At 37.3% G+C, this 19067-nt stretch overlaps 3 protein-coding genes across 5 annotated transcripts; 2 read left to right on the forward strand and 1 right to left on the reverse strand.

Moving 5' to 3' along the window:
- The first annotated feature begins 1917 nt into the window (after positions 1 to 1917).
- LOC141827423 (phosphatidylglycerol/phosphatidylinositol transfer protein-like) lies at positions 1918 to 7132 on the forward strand. The gene is made up of 4 exons (XM_074714662.1): positions 1918 to 2115; positions 3260 to 3361; positions 5329 to 5489; positions 6826 to 7132. Exons 1-4 carry the CDS (start codon positions 2025 to 2027, stop codon positions 6943 to 6945), a joined length of 474 nt encoding a protein of 157 aa, XP_074570763.1. The 5' UTR covers positions 1918 to 2024; the 3' UTR covers positions 6946 to 7132.
- Positions 7133 to 8933: 1801 nt separating this feature from the next.
- On the forward strand, positions 8934 to 9959 carry LOC141826099 (uncharacterized). Its single transcript, XM_074713353.1, has one exon. It carries the CDS (start codon positions 8934 to 8936, stop codon positions 9957 to 9959), a length of 1026 nt encoding a protein of 341 aa, XP_074569454.1.
- Positions 9960 to 11897: 1938 nt separating this feature from the next.
- On the reverse strand, positions 11898 to 18718 carry LOC141828630 (uncharacterized). Of its 3 annotated transcripts, none has more exons than XM_074716090.1 (7): positions 18614 to 18718; positions 17557 to 17865; positions 16966 to 17280; positions 15860 to 16015; positions 15225 to 15529; positions 14327 to 15146; positions 11898 to 12918 (listed from the first exon to the last, which is right to left on the reverse strand). In XM_074716090.1, the coding sequence occupies exons 3-7, from the start codon at positions 17216 to 17218 to the stop codon at positions 12401 to 12403; spliced, it is 2052 nt and encodes a 683-aa protein (XP_074572191.1). In that variant the 5' UTR covers positions 17219 to 17280; positions 17557 to 17865; positions 18614 to 18718; the 3' UTR covers positions 11898 to 12400. The 3 variants fall into 3 exon arrangements, with proteins under 3 accessions (XP_074572191.1, XP_074572192.1, XP_074572190.1); XM_074716091.1 differs by having other exon boundaries at positions 18609 to 18718; XM_074716089.1 differs by having other exon boundaries at positions 18590 to 18718.
- Positions 18719 to 19067: the final 349 nt, after the last annotated feature.

Consider the following 19067-nt stretch of genomic DNA (forward strand, 5'->3'; position numbering starts at 1 on the left):
TCATAGAAACTTCTAGTTGCCCCCCAAAGTTTACGAATATTTGCACTTTACCTCCTGCTGCCATTTGACGAACGTTTAACATTGTCATTCCAAAATTTTTCATAATTTTTATATTTGACCTTCTGCAAAATTATCAAGGGCGAAAATTTAAAAAAGCAGCCTTTTTTAAATTATCGTCAAAAATCAGCCATTCACCCAAACCTATTAAATTACATTACTCATCACCAACTCATGCTTAAACTTTAACGAATTAATTAGATCAATTATTCATGGCCATTTTACCAAATAACACCTTGGTATTTTAATTAAATTCAATATACCTCATTATTGAGTTTTATAAAAAGAATAATTATAAAAATCATTATTGTAAATGCTTTATTTTAAAAGTCCCATTAGTAATAACCATAGCAAGGGGCTCGATATTTAAGCTGAATATTTTTATATTAAATTTTAAATTCTAAATTTTAAATTTTAAATTTTAAATAAAAAAACATATACTAGGTGTTATCATTAAAAGTATCCATTCTAGTTTGAATCAGATTGAAATAAAATATTATTAAAAAAAATCCGAACTCGAATTCAATTTGAAATTTTAAACCTCAAACTCATATAATTTGACCAACTCGAAAAACTTAAATAATTCAAAAAATTCTATTTTTTAAAATAATTTTTTATTTTTATTTTAATATTTTATCATTATATATTATTACATAAAATATCTTAATTTTTAAAATAAAATTTAATTTAATTCAAAAAAATTTCCTAAACTCTAAATCCAATCAATTCAAAATTCCATCCAAATCCAACTCAAATTTAATTCAATCCAAATCAATTAAAAATTTTATAATCCTAACTTGATTTTTTTTTTTAGGATCAGATTGAATTAACAAGTTGTATCTATTTTTGGCTCTCCTAAGTAACATAACGTGTGTAATATACCATTTCAAAAGTTATATTAATTTTAATTCAATTAAAAAAATATTGTTTTAATATGATATTACCCTCGATATAATAATGTTAATTAAATTAGTAATAATTTTGAACAAAAGCTATTAAAACAATGTTGAGATTAACGTTTTGTTTCCTTTGGAAGGAGGTGAGCGAAGGAGAGAGAATAATAAATAGGAGAAAGATAAATTTTGATCATTATTTGAATATGAATAGTCGTGGGATTAATCGTGTAAAATTATTGAGACGGTGGATTTTATTTTTTATGTAAGGGATGGCTAAGTTAAGAGAGGGAAAGAAAAAAAGGATTGAAATGCCAGGATTTAGAGGGAGAGTTTGAGCAGAGGCTGCCATCCTTTTTGTCCCTTTCTTCCTATTTCTTAACTGTTTTATTGCGGAATGAACTGGCGGTGATATCATAATATTGACCGTGGATCTTGTGATCGACGGTCGTAGATGATCAACAAACTATGGATCATAAATCAGGAAGCGAATCAGCGTAACAAGGATTCGTAGGATTTGGTAGATGATCCACTTTATCATTCATTATATTGCAATTTCAAGAGATATTTTCTTGTTGTTTTCTTCATTAATTCATCAATAGTTTATCATTTATAATTTGTAATCGAGATTTAGTGCTAAAATATTGTTGAATTCTTAAGCCATCTATCAAATATAAAATTTTAATATTTGACTTAATAATAATGATATATAAAAGAGCCATTAGATAATTTATTATGTTCTAACTACAATTTTCACAACCTAATTAAATTTAAGAGTTTAGAGGACGGACATTTTAAGGATAAGGGGCTTAGGTAGGTAATTTATAAAAGATCAGGTATTTTTGAAGAAAAACTAAAAATTCAAGGTCTTTTAAGGACGTTTCCTCAAAATTTATTTATTTGTTTTTAAGAAATAAAATGGTATTGTTGAAGAATTTTAGATATAAATTAGAAGTTCCATCCTCTTCGTGATTTCCCCTCTCGTTTTCGTGGAGAAGAAGAAACGAGATCAACGAAGGGGACGAAGCAAAAATAGGAAGGATTCGTTTCGATCTCAAGCGAAGAAACTTATCGATGGCGTCGATCTCGCACAACCGAGTGGTTTCGCTTCTCGTTCTCCTCTGCTCGGCCGCTTGCGCCGTCTCCATCGACGTCGAATACTGCAGTAATTGCCCTCACCTCTCCCTTCGCTCTGCTGATGGATGCTATGTTTCTTATGGTTTATTTACTCCTGTGGTTCCGATTTGTTTCTGGGATGGGTTTACGGTGTTAAAAAATGGGTTTTTGGTGGTGATCCTTTTTTAGATTGGAGAGTTTTGAGTTCAATCGTACTTAGATTAAGTTCGCGATGGTCACTAATCAGTTGATCGGTTGCCCACATGTTCGGCAGTACTATAATTACCAAGGATTCAGAAGGAGCTTAAAGGGGGCGTAGATCTAGACATCTAGTGCTTAACCTTCTCCAATTCTTCTTCTTGCGTGCTTGTGCTGTCACCATCGACGTCAAATACAGCAGTTATTCCCCTCATCTCTTTGTTTTCTCTGCTGGTCGATTCTATGTTTCTTAGTGAGGTTCCGGTTTGTTGCTGGGCAGGTTTTGTGCGTTAAAATTGGGGTTTTGGTGGTACTCCCTTGTTAGGTTAAGGAGTTTTGAGCCCAGTTATACGTAGATTAATTTGGTGATGGTCACCAGTCGGTTGATCATATGCCTGCTTGTACGGTAGGTCCAAAAATAACAAGGATTTTTTTCAATCTCAAGTGAAGAAGCTTAGCGTCGTGGTTCTTGCACCGCTGAGTTCCTTCCCTTCTGCTATTTTGCTTGGATCCTTTCTCCATCTCCATCAAATACTGCGGTTATTCCTTCACCTTTCTTTTTTTCTCCTCTGGCGATTCTATGAAACTTACAGTTTATTTACTTCTGAGGTTCCTGTTTGTTGCTGGGCAAGTTTTCGTGTTAAAAATGGTTTCTTGGTGATACTCCCTTATTAGGTTAGAGAGTTTGAGTTCAGTTGTAATGACCAGTCAGTTACTGGTTTGGTAGGAGTGTAATGTAACTTGGCATAGTAGATCTATTTTTTAATGCAATTTCTATCAACTTCAACTGGTCACTAATTTTGGTTGGTTGGCGCCTATGTAAAATCACAAATTAATCTTGCTTTTATGTTAAAATAGTGAATGCAATGAGATCATCATTATTCTCAGGGGTGATTACATGAACACGTTTATGCAACTTTGTTCTTAGAAGCTTTGTTTGACATGTTCTTTTAGTCTGCGTCACTTTGTTTTATGCGCTGTGTGATTTTTTGCAGAAAAGAACGCTAATTATCCTGTCAAGGTTAGTGGAGTTGACATTTCTCCATATCCGATTACAAGGGGCGAGCAAACTACATTCAATATCTCGGCATTTACTGGTAAACATGTTTGCAGTGTCACTTATTTTCATCGTTTTTCTCCTTTAGTATGCATGTCATTGCTTTCTTTGGTCAATAATTGTAAGATTAGTTTACTATTGTTTATCATGGAATTGACACACAAAAAATGCATTTTGATTCTCAAGGAAACTTCAATTAAAAATATACCATGATAATGCAATTCCATTTAAGCACAATGAAATTGTAAACTTTAAATTCATATTGAGAGAATTTTTCATTTAGAATTTTCCCTGGTACTGTAAATCCATATGCCCTCAATCACAACCAATACTCAAAAGTAGCGATGAAGATTTACAAGTAGATAAATTGAGGTATGGTATAGCCTCTACAAGAACTATGCCAACTCGGTGATGTTGAAAATTGGATTTTTAAGATGCATGGTAAAAGAAGGCCATTGTTAGATTCTCATGTGAGGCCTAAACATAGACAAAGCTCTTTGTCCCTTCCTGATCCACAATGCTCAATTCATGGACAGAATAACCATGAATAGAGCAAATAGTCATGCCAATTGATGCCAGAAGTTTTATCTAAGCCTCAATCTTTTGTTGTACAATAATTTGGAGGAAATTGACCTTTTTGTTCAATAGAGATGCATATAGAGCTCCTCAAACAACAGAATCTATCAAAGTTGAATAATAGAGATGCCAGAAGTTCTTGGAGATATTATTGTCTTGTCGGAGTAGAGAATATCTGAATCAGTTTGGATAGACCCTGCACATAATAGATAGGCGATGACAGAAATAACCTTGGCTAGTGGAAAAGAAGATTGAATAGATGTTAACCTTGCCCCAAAGTTGAATCACTGATTACGGTCTTTGCTATCAGCGTCATGCTTTGCTGGGCTTTGCATCAGTACCAATCTCTGCCAAGGAGAGAAGCAAAATCTTAAATTTCGTAACCCTCTCCAAATGTTTATTCTGACTTCTTATTTACTCTAAATGCTATTCTAGATTTCATCTAAAGCTCCAAATTGTTTTACTCTTGAGCAAACACCATGTTGCATTTTGATACGACACTTTCAAATGTGGGTTCTTTCAACTGATAGATGCACTAACGAGCTGCCATTTCTGTTTGAGATGTGCCAAGCTTTCAAATATTCCTTCATTTAGTTTGCGAACTTCTACCTAAATTATTTCCCAAGGTCATCTTTCAGAACTCTTTATATTTCTTACAAAATATACAAATCAACATAACATAAACATAGGACAATTATACAAATGTATACAACTGATTTTATTAATTGTTTTTTGAACTCGAAAGTGGACTGACCCATCAAATTGGCAAGCTGATTTGCAAAAATGGTTTGATCTGTAAAATTGGATAGCCACTTCAGTTTCTGAGCCATTTTACATAGTGATTGTGAATTAGATGGAAGCCTATGGCAATAGTGCACTGCACAGTATTGTTGGAAGGGCCAACTGAATTGATATAAATTGCTATATTGCCACATCACTTAAAAGTTGTTAAAGGAGCTTGAATTTATCAATATCTGAAGTCTCTCTCTCTCTCTCTCTCTCTCTTCATTCTCAGATGACCTAAAAACTTTTTTTTCTTAAACAAATATAGAGCATATTAAATGGATGTCTACATGGTGCTTGAAAGCTATTTCCACTTAGGGTCTGTGGATGGGCAAACACATGAAGTTAGAAACATGCTTAGTTTTGTTGGTTAACCATTCCTATTGTTACAAGAAGATATTATATAGGGTTTTGTTGCCATTGCTAGTAACCATTTTTATCAATTAGCTATGTTTTGGATTTCAGTTGTACTACTTGTATCTCACCTCAGTTCTTCTTGAGAGTAGTCATATTCTACTGTAAAGGATAAATTGACATCTTCCTACTGTTATTTTTAAAATGAAATTAGTTTCTTTCTAGAATAAAAATGAGCCACACTGATAGCTATCTTTTACTTGATCACATATTTAATTTGATGTTTTGACGCAGGGGATGAGATATCAGCGGGGAAGTTGATAATTGATGTCAATTATTTCTTTTTCCATGTGGACCATGAAGAGATAGATCTTTGCAAGGAGACATCATGCCCGGTTACCACTGGTGATTTTGTGCTATCTCATCAGCAGACTCTACCATCAGTAACTCCTCCGGTGAGAGATTCTTGAAAGTTCTTGCTCATAATAGTGTGGTTGATTGTCTGATGTTTTCATGCAATTTCTAAGTATGGTTGGTTGATTCTGCTGCTTTTTTGACCAATGTGGTGAATTATTAAAATGGAGAGGTTCTAAAATCTCATATGATTGTTGCATCCCTCTTGGGTTAAAAGATAAACTTTAGAGTGTCATGGTGCGACCAACCATGCTTTATGAGTTAGCATTAAGCGAGTTGGAAATTAGAGATGAGAATGATAAATAAATGTGTGAGATTATATCGGAAAAAAAAAACTTACACGAGAGCAAATAGGTGTATCCTTCAATAGATAATAAAATGAGAAAAACATATGTTAAGGTGAGATGGACCTATTTGAAGATGGATTAGTAACTAATTTATCCTAAAGACATGTACTTCCAAATCCATCTAAGTCTTCACCTCACCTAATACGATTTATTGTTTGAAGCAGATCCCACGTTTTACAGAGCATGTAGGAAAAAATATGATTTTGTGTAAGGAAAATCGATTTCATCATCTGAAACTGAAATCTCCATCTGCACTAAAAAAGTTGGCAATACCTCAATAACAGTGGGATAGTTTGAAACATTTTAAAAATTATGCACTAATTGGAAACTGATTATTACTAATCCTTTAATACATATGTTAATTGGTTAGAACATGAGAGAGAGATACACAAAGGGAGATGGAGTAACATAATTAGAAGTTTGATTGCAAAGATTTGAATATTATTAATGATATAATCTGGAACAGAGTTAAATGCTTGGTTAATTCCATTTAGCCAAAAAATTTAGAAAACCTCGTCTGTCATATTGTACAGATTAATTGCTCGTAGCAAGTTCATTTGTCAATTAATTAGAACAAGTGGCTGTAATTATTGAGCCAATGACATTGTTTTGGGGGCAGTGACATAGTCAAGAATCAGGAAGAAAGAGTCTACAACAGGTTGAAATAGTTAAAAGAAAAGATTTTGCTGGTTGTAAAGAAAAAAACCCAAAATGTAAATTTTATTTGGTTTCAGTTTATCTAATGCTTCTAAGTACTTGCATAAACAGTTCACAAAATTCTTGGTTCTTGACTTATTATTATTTTGCGAAGAATCTGTACCTACCTTGATCAATCAGTACATTACATTACATTACCAAGCCATATTTGTCCAACTATTTATATAAATCGTTTTGCATCTTTCAAATTCAACTATTCGAACTATAATATCTATCAGTCATTTTTAGTATGTTCATACCGTCTTAATCTATTTTCTCTCTGCCGACTATGTGCGATCTGTAGAGTTGTGATTGTTGTTTACTTGAGTTGCAGGGATCATACACACTAACAATGAACATAAAGGGTGATGATGGCAAGCTGCTTACGTGCATTACCTTCGGCTTCAGCATTGGATTCATGGCGGATTCTGGTAATTTAATCAGTGAAAAATAAGCCATGAGTGGCTTGTTCTTTTTCCTGTAATTTCTAAAGCTCAGCGTCATGCCTCATCACACTATAAAGAACTTAAACTCGTTTAAGTTTTAATGTATCAAGACATTGATGTTTGTCAGATGTGTATTTCAGTGAAAAAAGTTTTATAGTGAGCAAGGTGCCTTGATGAGACCTTTTTATCCTACAATGGATGAACTTGCCTTTTGTTGCCAAACCTAAACGCCAATTCCCTTTTTCCCCGTCTTGAGACGGGGCGGAGCTAGGAATTTTGCCGAGGGGGAGTTATTTTTTAACATCGTATTGTCACACTAATAAAATAAATTTTGAATTAACTAAGAAATATCGTTTCTCTTATAACCAATCAATCAAACCATCACGCCCGTGGGGCCTTGAAAAGACGTGTAATATCAGCCTTGAAAAATCGTTTTTCTCCTCAATTAATCTTTGGCTTCACCAAATCTCTGCTTTTATCTCCCTATCTGTTGCTTGCTTGAACTAGTTCCTCCTGCCATTACGTTCTATTCGACTTCGTTAATTTGCCATATATATGGACATTGGCCTGTTGACACCTTACACACTATTTCTATATGTCTTCAGCTGCATTTCTCTTTTTTCATTTTTGTCATCATATATTATGATATTTATGACTTTGATTCTATTGTTTTTCTTCCTCAACATCCTATCTATTGCACTCTTGTAATTATTGATCATGCATTTGTCCCTCCTAATCTCAGTGGGCAGTAGGCTTATATCTTGATAAAATCCTCAACCCCTACTCCAATCCAAATATTTTTTACTTTTATGCTACTATGATATCTGATCTCTCGTAGGATATCCATCTCTGGCTATATATTAGATTTTGCAGAAAGAGCAATGTCTCTTATTAGAGAAGTCAGTTTAGTAGATTCATAGGAGTGATGCATCGAGCCCATTATCTGTCATATTTTGCTAAAATACTTGGTAAAAAATCTCTTAGTAATTTATAAGTATATTTTAAAGAGTTTTTATTTTAGGATGTGAGATTGAGGTGGAAAACTCATCATGTCTTCTCACCACCTACTCCTCTTCTCACCACCTAAGGGGGGTAGGGGGGGCGCCCCCCCCCCCCCCCCCCCCCCCCCCTAGGCGCCCCCCCTTAGCTCCGCCCCTGAACGGAGACCCTAATGGCTCTTTAGCTTAGGGGTATAAACAAATCGAGTTTGTCCCAGAGCTTTTTGAGCTGGTTCAAAAATTATTTGAAATTATCGTAGTCAAACATGTTTGATAATTATTTCAAGTTGAATTCGAATCCATGATATTTTGTTCGATTGGTCATAACTCGTTTGCGAGTCAAATTCAAATTAAATTGTTATTATTTTTATATAATTTTAATTCAAATATGCTCTCGAATTGAATTTGCATTCAGAATCATATTGAATTATAATTTGATTGTGTTTGAATCAAAATTTGAACAATTCAATTTGAACTTAATTAAAATTATTTATATTTTTAAAATATCATATATATATTTTTCAAATTTAAATTTAAATATTAATATTTTTATATTATTCGATTCTATTAGTTTTCATGGGCTCAACATCCTTCTCTATATCCACCGTAGGAAACACTAAAATGCTTCTTTCTTCGTCACTTCCATCCAAGTAAACTGTTGATAGTCTTACGTGGAAGGACGTCCAGATGCGGCCGTGATGCTTCCCTGCTATCGTGCGATCCAACTCGTGACACGAAGGCCACGAGCTTACGTGGGACACGAGATAAGTCCAACCCCAACCATTTGCACATGATCTCCATTTCGCTACCCAAGTCGTGGCCCAGGGCCTACTTTTTGACCGTTGCTCTCTTCGTTTCGTAAAATTAGCCGTTGCCATCGTTGCAATTCATCGCAGAGCAGCAGCAGCAGCAGCGACGACCACAATCAGATCCGATGAGAATCTAGTCTCGATCTTCGAATCGAGTTCTCCTCCTCCTCCCGCATCAGTTGCGGCGCCATGAAAGGCATCAAAGGCAGGATCTTGAAGCGGCTCAAGTCCGTCCCTCAGGTGCCTTATCTCAAGCACCATGACGAAGCTCTCTGCCCCCCTCCTTGTCCACGCAGCATCCTCGGTGACCTCCCCGTCGTAGACTCCGCTGAGCTCATCAGAAACCTCGAAGGGCACGATGAAGGATCCGACCTCGTCGGGAGCTCTCCCAGCAGCTGCGATAAAGAGAACTACAGGCCGCCGCCGCCCAAAGGCGACGCCTTTATGTGTTTCGACGAGAAGAGGGATGGCGGCGAGAGATACCGGCGGCCGGATCCTGAATCGGACACACTCTTCGACCCGGAACTCCTCGCGGCGTTCCGGGAGGCGGTGATGGAGCACATGAGAGGCTTCGAGGAGTACCGGCGTAAATCCAGGGCCAGGGCTGATGCCCTAATCGAGCGCAATGGAGAAGGGGATCCGCCGCAAGTAGGCGAGGCAGAGCCGCCCACCAAACTTCCTCGCACCGACGATTCCTCTTCCGCCGGCGCCCTAAATCCCTTGCTGGAATTCGAGTACAGGTGCCCTCCCGGCGGAGAAGAATCCGTCATCCTCTACACGACGACGCTGCGGGGGATCCGTAAGACCTTCGAGGACTGCAGCGGCGTCCGGTTCCTACTCCAGAGCCTCAAAATTCGATTTTTTGAGCGAGATGTGTCGATGCACTTGGCGTTCAGGAAGGAGCTGTGGGCGGCGTTGGAAGGCCGCGCCATCCCCCCGCGGCTGTTCATCCAAGGGCGGTACATCGGCGGCGCCGACGAGGTGTTGGGCCTCCACGAGCAAGGGAGGCTGCTGCCGCTGCTGCAGGGAGTCCAGACCGATGAGTCGGCCATGGTCGCCGCCGCCGGGGCCTGCAAAGGCTGCGCCGGCGTAAAGTTCGTGGTGTGCTGGGAGTGCAGTGGCAGCAGGAAAGTCCATGGCGAAGAGGCGTATGGAGCGACACAGTGCCGACATTGCAACGAGAACGGTTTGGTTTTATGCCCCATTTGCTGTTAAATCATGAACTGTGATCGTTTTATTTTCTTCTTCTTCTCATTCTCAATTCTTTCAAAAATATTACAATTTATTTTGTTTTGTTCTTCTTCATTTGAATTCTTAAAATTTATCTGAATTTTTTAACTAATTGTTTTTCTCCTCTTTATTTTTTTTAATAAATCAACATAAATAAGCACCTTTAATAATAATCTAATCAAATGATTCTGAAACAAAAAGACTGCAAGCCCTTGTGGCAAATTTTAAATCTTCATGGGCCTATCTGTAATTTACCGACGGAACCATAAGAAGCGGCGGACTCTTCCTCCGCTTCCTCGCTCACTTCGCCGGCGTTGGTTCTTCCGCTCTTCACTCCCGTGTACTCGATCTTCGAAGCGCGACTTCGATCGCTGTGGAAGAGGAGCGATCGATCTCTGTCTACCTTCCTTCTTCCTCCTCGCTTCCGCCGAGGATTCATGGAGAAAAGGGCAAGTTTCCTCGGTGATTTAGGTATGTATCGTTCTGAAGATTCAAATTGTTATTTGCGATCTTGGATTTCCATCAGGGATTTAGAATGTAGCTGCTGGATCGGCCTCTTCTGGTGGATTCGAAGCGCATGGGTAAATTATGGGCTGAGCACGAGATCAATGGGCAACTCTCGCGCAGGGCCGAAAAATGTCTTCTTCCAATCGGTCTCCGCCGTTCTCTGGCGCGCCGCGGATGCGGAGTAGGACGCCGTCGCCGGTGACGAAGTATTCGCCGCACCGAAGCTGGAGCCGATTCCTTGAACGTCCTCAAGTTGCCGTGAAGCCGGCGCCGGAAGCCCCCTCCCGACTACGCGGCAAACAACAACCAACTTTTAAGCGGAGGGCGCGCGCTGAGCGACTGGATCGAGGAGACGCCGTGGGAGAGCTCCAACACCAAAGGAAGACTTGAACCCGGTCCGAGTTAGTCGTAAAACAATCCATCGATTGTTCAATTCTTCTGCAACGGTGGATTCTTCTGCACAGGATTTATGAAAAGATAACTTTTGTCATCACGACGCAAAAAGATATTGCCTGTCTCCACTAATCAACTTTTGTCAACTATATTTCGGAGACTATCAATTGTTCAATTCAATCAATTGAAACTGTGTCTAATAAAGCCATCAATTTGGATTAAATTCGTTGGATTAGATCCGCTCCGTTAAATAATTTAAGTGAATTGAATTAATATTTTATCAATCAAAAATATCAATTTTTAAGATGGATTGATCCATAAAAATTTCAACTTAGCATTTATATCATTCATATTTTGTGTGCTGAGCTTATAAAGTGGTTGGACTCAAAACTTGAATGCATTCTATAGCTTCTCATTGTAAGCAATCAAACAAAATTCCTGACCGCGCAAATGAGGTCTGGTTCGTCCAAAGCTTAACCTTAATCCATCCAGAGTAGATTGTAAATAGTAATGCAATCAAGAAATTCAAATACCTGAAAACAAAATTGGCAATGCAACAGTTCCAAAACTCCAGAGGCAAAGGGCACAATGCAAATGATGCATGGATGGAGCAACCACTTGGTCATTTGCTGAACATATGAGTCGGATAAATAAATATATATGTATGTGTATGTATGTTTGATAAACTTACCATACTTGGCCTGTCCAAATTTCATATTAATTGATCAAAAATGGATTTTACCTTGTGGAGCCAGAAATTGTCATCATGCATCACCTGCACAAGAAACAGGTCCAGAAATGGACAAGAAAAGCATGAAAAGTTCAACTCAAAGAGCGTACAACTTCATATTTGCTTCTATATCTATATAGGCACCAAACTACATATAGAAGCCTGCCGATGTGCGTATCTAGAGGATGTATCTGATATAGTTCCAGATGGCATGGTCATTATTTATGCGACAGTCAACTATGTTTGGTTTATCATTGTTGACAATCAATACTAGAGTTGGAAAAGATCTAGAATTAAGAAAACTAAAGCGTAGATATCATTCATGTTGATTTTACAAGAAATTACCAGTACCACCGGATGTCTCTTTTGTACTTTGGATTTGGTCTTCAAGCTTATGAGTAGAAGATAAATCATGCCGATGCTTACCTCTTCGATAGAATATTGGGTACTCAACAAAGGCTCCAAATGATGAGTAAATTTGGTGAGGCCATCTTGATGCTGCTGGAGTCTGGAGTAGAACAACATTTCAATTTGAAGGGTGTTGACAGAAATTTTACTTCGCAAAGAATATGGCTAGAATAATACACATGAAACAACCCAGTTATGTAACCAGAGTCTCGATCATAAAGCATCTAATTACATGAGTCTCCAATTAAACATCTGACTGGAGAATGGAGGTGACCATGCAATGGATGATTTCTCAGCCTTGCCTTGAAGCTGCTTCCCTGCCTGTTCCTCTTCCATAGAAATGGAAGATTGCACTGGTGCTCTGACTGAAATATAAGATACAAATGGATTATTCTTGCTTGTTTCTTCCCCGACTCCAATCTTTGATATAAGTCCCAACCATAAAGGAGGATCCAGTTGTTTTCCTGAGCTTCTGATGAGTTTCATAACCATTTCCAACTTGTGCCATTGTTGGAATCAAACTAGTTGATCTGATGGTAACATTAGGTAGTGAGCTTGCACCACCAACCTGCAGATCCTTTTCCAATTTGTGAGGGGAAACTCCACCTTCCAACTGATTTGAATTTTTTGCAGTTACTCTACCAGACATTCTCATGTCATTTTTCTTCTCAATTGGCTTATGTTCCCAATACGGAAGATCTGCAGTTCGAACAGGATCATGGTTCCTTGTTCTAAAAAAATCTGATCTTCCCATTGGGGATATTGATTTATGATTCTTCATGGCCTTCTGTGAAGACTTTGGCCATCTTATCTTTCCACAATCTTCAGTTTGGAGTTTGAGGGCACTCCAGTGTCTTGTCATCTCAAGTAGAATGCCAGCGGCATGCAGTTCACGGGGTGAATAATCTGTTACATTGACAAATATATGTTTATTGGTTAGATTCTTCCGCTATGCAAAAAGCACATCTGTATATGGTAGATGGTTTCTTAATTTTAAAGAATTCATAGATATACACCAAGATACTCTATAGGACTGGATGCAATTTATCAGGCACATAATTAGGTGGCATAGTGCAAACAATTCCAGGAATAACATTTACGACTCAAAAAGAAAATAGAAACAGGATGAGCAATAGTTGCATGTATTTTGTGAGCAAGACATAACTAACCAAGTTTCGGTTGTTGTATAAATTGATGAAGCCATATATTTGATAAGTTTTCAACTATGGTCCACTCTGCAGGCTCAGGCATAGGTGCCTGCTAGTGCATAAATGCAGTTTGGTTATCCACATAGTCATACTTTGTAAGCGAGCATATATCCTATAAGTGCAGGCTAATAGGAACCATAAAAATTTCTTTCAGAATTGAAAATCCTCCAAACTCAAATATTAATTAGTACCTCAATTTTTTCCTATTGGAATACTCATGTCATGTAGTTCAATGGGGGAATAAGATCTACGTGGTAAACCCAAATAGTTTACAGTTAAAACTACCATACACAGTCCACTGAATGAGATAAGCCGATTAATTGGTTAACTGGTTTAACTTATACATTTTACATTTACTTCATTAATAACTGTATGCAGTATATGCAATAATCAATTTTAGACCATATCTACAGGTATATATATTGACAAAATTTGGGCTATTGATCAATTCCTATAGCTAATAACTAATGTTAGCTTGTACCACAGCAGAGCTCATTGTGAGTGTGAATTTATGGGAAAGAGACAAGATGCAATATAAGATCAAATGCTAACTCCTGAGAACTTAAGCATTGACACAATCAGACTTCTTTCATACTTTGAACTAGATTGGCATATTTCTTTGAGCTTAGAAGGGGAATTATATTGAATCTTTGAATAAAAACTATCTAAAATTATTCACCAAGAAACCAAATAACATTTTGAGAATAGGAATTTAGTTCAGGTGTCTGAGTAAAGTAACCAATGTTGTTTGCAACTAATGAGTGTAGCGATTCAATGCTGAAGTCTTATATAAAACATTGAAGACAGTAAAGAAACTCACCTAGTTTTGAATATTGTCAAATTTACTTGGCAGCCCCTATAATTTACTAATTTACTTCAGTGAGATTTAGTGGCAGATGGTAGATTTGGCCATCAAAAAAATGGAGAGCAAATATATATATCTATATATATATATATATATAAGCTACCTTCTTGCCACCAGAATAAATAGAGAACAATTACTACCAGGCAAAGAACAATAAAATGATCCAAATATGAAGTATAAAATGCATAATAGAGAATCAAATTTGAAACAACTATGCATTTGAAAGCAATTGGCATATTACCATGTTGAGACAAATCTGAAGCAGATAAATTGGGTAAACTCCGACTGCACTCTCCAATATCTTTACAATTGAAGGAATCTGAAGAAACAGAGCAGCCAGGCTCATTTAGTTTGTGCAGATCTTTCAGGACTTCGGTACTGCATAACATAGATGCCGATCTTATGTGATCAGGTAAATCTGGATCCTTCCTTTGAAACTTCATACTAGCTTCAGTTCCAGAAGTTCTAACCAAGCAACTATCTTTGTTGTCACATTCCAGGACATTGCTTGAACAGTGGGCAAGGCCTTCAACAAAATTAAGCCGCTTGTGAGTTAACACAGACAAGCAAGATCCTTTTTCCAACCTTGTATCATCTGGAGCATTCCTTTCAACAGAATTGGATGTTTGGAACACCATGTTCGAAAGCTGACCACATGGAAACTTAGGAGATGAGTCCAGATGATTATCTTGAAGAACAGCACTTGGATCTCCATTGTTATCAACTGTTAACATCTCCAAGTCCAAGAAGCAATGCTGGTTGTCTCCAGTGAGAAGAGAATTGCAATCAATTCTAATCCATCTACCCTGATATGCATGCTTAGTTGAAGCTTGTTTACTTGAATCAGAAGTGGGTTTGCAAGCTGAACTATGAGAACTAGACCATGAGAAAGGAGGCAAGCTAGCGGCATGGATATTTTTTGAGGGTTTAGTGAACTTTGAAGTGGACGAAGTCAAACTTAAATCTTCTAGAAGGGTACTAAGATCTAATCCTGACGGAATGGTTAAATGTTCGAGGATTTTCTTCGGCTGATATAGATCAGCATCACCTATGTTAGGATACTAAATAGGGCAAAGAAAATTAAGTCAATTGTTGAGATAACTTATAAAGATGAAGAAAATATGAGCACTTAAACTGACCTTGGTATTGGTTGATTCGTCATCTTTATTGGGGTGGGAACAATCCTGTATGGGTGATGAACTAAATCTACTGAGGCATATAGCTTCGTTTCCATTGCTATTGCTATCTGTCAGACCATCATGGGGAAGAACAGAGATTGCCTTTTTCAGCGAAGTCAACATACTTTCACTGACAATTGGGAGTTTCTTTGCTTTTTCAGCATTGACATTAGAATATCTGTAACTACCATCTAGAAGTTCACTAATGCCAACCTCATCAATATGCCTTGAGATATCAGAGAGATCGGACTTAAGTCCATATGTTCCTGGATAGAGGGTGAATTCATAAGTTTCACTTGATAAAATATGTAAGTCTATGTTACTGAAAGGTATTCACAGCAGAAATTTGAGGCCTGTGAATCATTTCTGAGGTGACTTCCAAACAATTGGTAAATAAATATTCATGTAGTCCTTTAGTTCAATGATGCAATTCAAATTTCCATATAATCACTGAAGTGATAGTCAAGTGACTTTTACTGTTAAATGTTACTTCAAGTCACTTGGCAGGGGAAAAGAATATACTACTGCAACATATATAGAGATAAGGACAACAGTGAACGAAGTATGAGGGAAAAAAGAACATTTTCTTCACATACCTAACAGGTTGTTTCCTGCAGAAGTAGAATCAATGCTAGAAACCCCCATCCTTGTTGGTAAAGTATCATTTCTGGTTTTAATTCCAGATCTGAAGTTTTTCCTATCATTTCTTTTGCCATCAGCACCGCGCTTTGGCTTGATCAACCACACTTTATCTGAACAATTAGGCAAACTCACGAACAAATAGATAAAAAATAGCAGCAAAGTTTACCGGGGGAAATATTTAAATTGTACACACCCAGAAGGTGCAAATATGTTTAGCAAGAACAATAAGAATCCAAAAAAGGACAGGTCTAGTTCATGGAGATCTAGTTAGAGATACTTACATTAATACAATTTTAATATATTTTAAATTGAAATGCATGTCCGTCTGGTAGCTATTGTTATCACTTTTTTGGTAGTTGTTCCAGAGATATCCATATAGCACGTGAGCCTTCATTAGATTCACATTCACCACAAAGACAAGATTAAAAGCAACTGAACTGAATGTACAAAAGGGAAAAAGATTCTATTCCCCAATCAGGAAAGATATATCAAGTAAATAGGTATAGGATGAACAATTGTTTAGGCTTTCACTAAGACCATGAAAATATTCTAGCAGGTGGTTGTATAGAAGATTATTTTTTGGTTCAGGTGCCTGTCATTCAAAATGGAAATTGATTAAAGCACGATACAGACCAAGATACTCAATAAATATCCACAGATTTCTCACTTCAAATCCAACCCATATAAAGTCTCACAATATGAGGCAAGTGAACAGGAAACTAGTAACTCAACATTAGAACTGGTTTCTTTACCTGCATCCATCCTTATACCAAATATTCTTTAAAACTCAGTGTCAAACTATAATTTGGACTTGTTAAGAAACAAGTGAAATCTTATTCTGTTCTTTAGGAAATTCAAGTGACGACACATATATATATAAGTGCTAACTGATGTGAAATCTTCTTCTATTCTTTAGGAAACTCAAGAGGCAACAGAAACTATCAGTGATAGCTGATAAATTGAATCATAATCAAATGTAAAGAGTTTCAAAAAAAGACCTATGTTTCTTTCTTTATACAATACACACTATACAAATCAGATAGTAGAAGTTTATCATTACCAGAAGATGAGCATCTAATCAAATCTGATTTTTTTTGGAAGATAGTGCTATCATCATCAACTCGAGTATTTTTAGCATAACTTTCTGATTGATCTAGACGTGGCCGTTTATTGTTAGGACCATTATTCAACTTCCTATCAAATTCCCTGTTAAATGCTTTGCCTTCATGCTTGGACAACAATGAAATTGACATGCTTTTTTCTCCAAAGTTTTCTCTTTTTCCATTAACTTGACTTTTGAGACCAAGAGGCATTTTGATATGTGCATCTAACAGTCCTGTTTTTGAGGTTCAAACTGCATCCTGAAACTGGAAATCTGCCAGAAGCAACATTTTATGCACATTAGTGAAACAGTATGGAATACAAGCGATAAGAAAAAGAAATGCCTACAACAACCATACAAATTCATGTAAGATGTATAAGCAGCCAAGTTTTTAGTCATGTGCATCAAAATCAATTTGCCAGATCTTAAAACAACAATAAAATAAAAAAAATCTTACAGAAAACAGAATGCAATATCTGAGCAACAAATGAGAAATATGAAATATAAGTGTTCCAATATATGATGCAATGGCAATATCGAGCAACCTACCTTGAAAGTCCACATAATAAGCATTGAGCAACTTGAACTAAGGAAGCCAAGTTTCTCCCATACTGGTGAGAGCCAACCGACGGCCCAAAATGCTTAAGCACAAGTTATAGTTTGATTGTCTGAGCTTATGAACCTCCAACCTCCATTGTTAGCCCAACACTACCCATATGAGACTAAGCTAGGGTATTAAAGTCCTAAACTTGAATACCACAGGGATGGTGCTTATAAATTGCTACTCCATTCACAGATTCTTCTCTGTAATGTTAATCTGGAGATGTCAAAGAAGCAGCAAGTTTCCCTAGGTTACTCCTGGAACCAGCATGAAAAAACAACAAATTTAGTGTCAACGATATCACCTTTGATGTCAACTATAAGACTAAATTAATCTTACTACGAATCAACGAAAACACGACTGAATTCTAATTGCAGCAGTCTCCACATGTAACAAATTTTCAGCAAAGGTGAAACATTTGTGAATGCTCATTATTCAAGAATGCATGCAATATAAGAAAAGGAGAATCAGAAGCATGACAGGATTTCATCCTCCGGGGACTTTTACGAAGAGTCAAGGGTTAACACAGATCCAAACAATCTGAACCATATTCTTTGGCCTGGTCTGAACAGTGAGAAGACTGCTAGAGGTGCGAAAGAGAACAGGACAAATTCATCCACCATGATCCTAAAATACTGGGGATGATGTCATTTTCCTCCGTTCCAAATATCACCGTGCCAAAATAGCAATTTCTCAACAAACATAGACATCCGCACACAACTACTGACCACCAAGTATTCCAAACACACCCGAAGAGATGCAAAACCCTCAGTTTAACATGCGAAACAAAAGATCGGCAACAAATCACATGATCGCGGAGGTGGAGCTACCGACCAATACAAAAAGATCGAAACGGTAAAGGGTTAAATCCGAATACCCAGAAACACATGATTCGTAAATCCTAACTCGACCACAACAGCGTAAACGCCGATCGACCTCGAGGCGAGAAATCAAGCCGATAAATCACGAAAGGAGCGGTACCAGGTAGCCTCAGTTTCACCTCACCGCCAACTAGGTACAAGACACCGTTGAAGGAGATGAACGAGGACCAACTCCGGCAAAAAACGATGCACTCGCCCTCGCTCGAGTGGGCATGGCGGCCGAACGGAGTCGCTGCCTCGCCTGGTGATGCGCCGATGGGGAAAGGGGGAGAGAGAGAGCTTTATAGGTTTCACCCTGATGGGTTGAGATGTCATCTGGGCCGTTCATTACGAAGAGGATAATAAAATATATAAATTATATATTATATTGATAAAAATATAAAAATTTTATCTAAAATAAAAGCATTTTCGAGGGGAATTTATTATTTTAATTTTTGGTGAAATTTTAAATTGTGATTCATAAGTCAACGGTGGTCAATATTTATTGAGAAGACCATTTTTATTTTCACCCTTTCTTTATGCATAATGACATCCACCCTGTCCCTTTTTTTTTTGTCGTCTTCTCTATCCACTAGGTT

Source organism: Curcuma longa, chromosome 4, assembly GCF_044706935.1.
Source record: "Curcuma longa cultivar G26 ecotype Majalengka, Jawa Barat chromosome 4, ITB_CL_G26_1.1, whole genome shotgun sequence".
NCBI lineage: Eukaryota > Viridiplantae > Streptophyta > Magnoliopsida > Zingiberales > Zingiberaceae > Curcuma > Curcuma longa.

What these genes read in the sequence shown, in the direction of transcription:
- LOC141827423 (XM_074714662.1), top strand. Translation starts at nt 2,025, where the DNA reads ATGGCGTCGATCTCGCACAACCGAGTGGTTTCGCTTCTCGTTCTCCTC. An exon ending in CATCGACGTCGAATACTGCA is followed by an intron (nt 2,116 to 3,259) that starts GTAATTGCCCTC and finishes GATTTTTTGCAG; the next exon opens with AAAAGAACGCTAATTATCCT. An exon ending in CAATATCTCGGCATTTACTG is followed by an intron (nt 3,362 to 5,328) that starts GTAAACATGTTT and finishes GTTTTGACGCAG; the next exon opens with GGGATGAGATATCAGCGGGG.
- LOC141826099 (XM_074713353.1), top strand. Translation starts at nt 8,934, where the DNA reads ATGAAAGGCATCAAAGGCAGGATCTTGAAGCGGCTCAAGTCCGTCCCT.
- LOC141828630 (XM_074716090.1), bottom strand. Translation starts at nt 17,218, where the DNA reads ATGCCTCTTGGTCTCAAAAGTCAAGTTAATGGAAAAAGAGAAAACTTT. An exon ending in GATTAGATGCTCATCTTCTG is followed by an intron (nt 16,016 to 16,965) that starts GTAATGATAAAC and finishes CTAATTGTTCAG; the next exon opens with ATAAAGTGTGGTTGATCAAG. An exon ending in TGCAGGAAACAACCTGTTAG is followed by an intron (nt 15,530 to 15,859) that starts GTATGTGAAGAA and finishes CCCTCTATCCAG; the next exon opens with GAACATATGGACTTAAGTCC.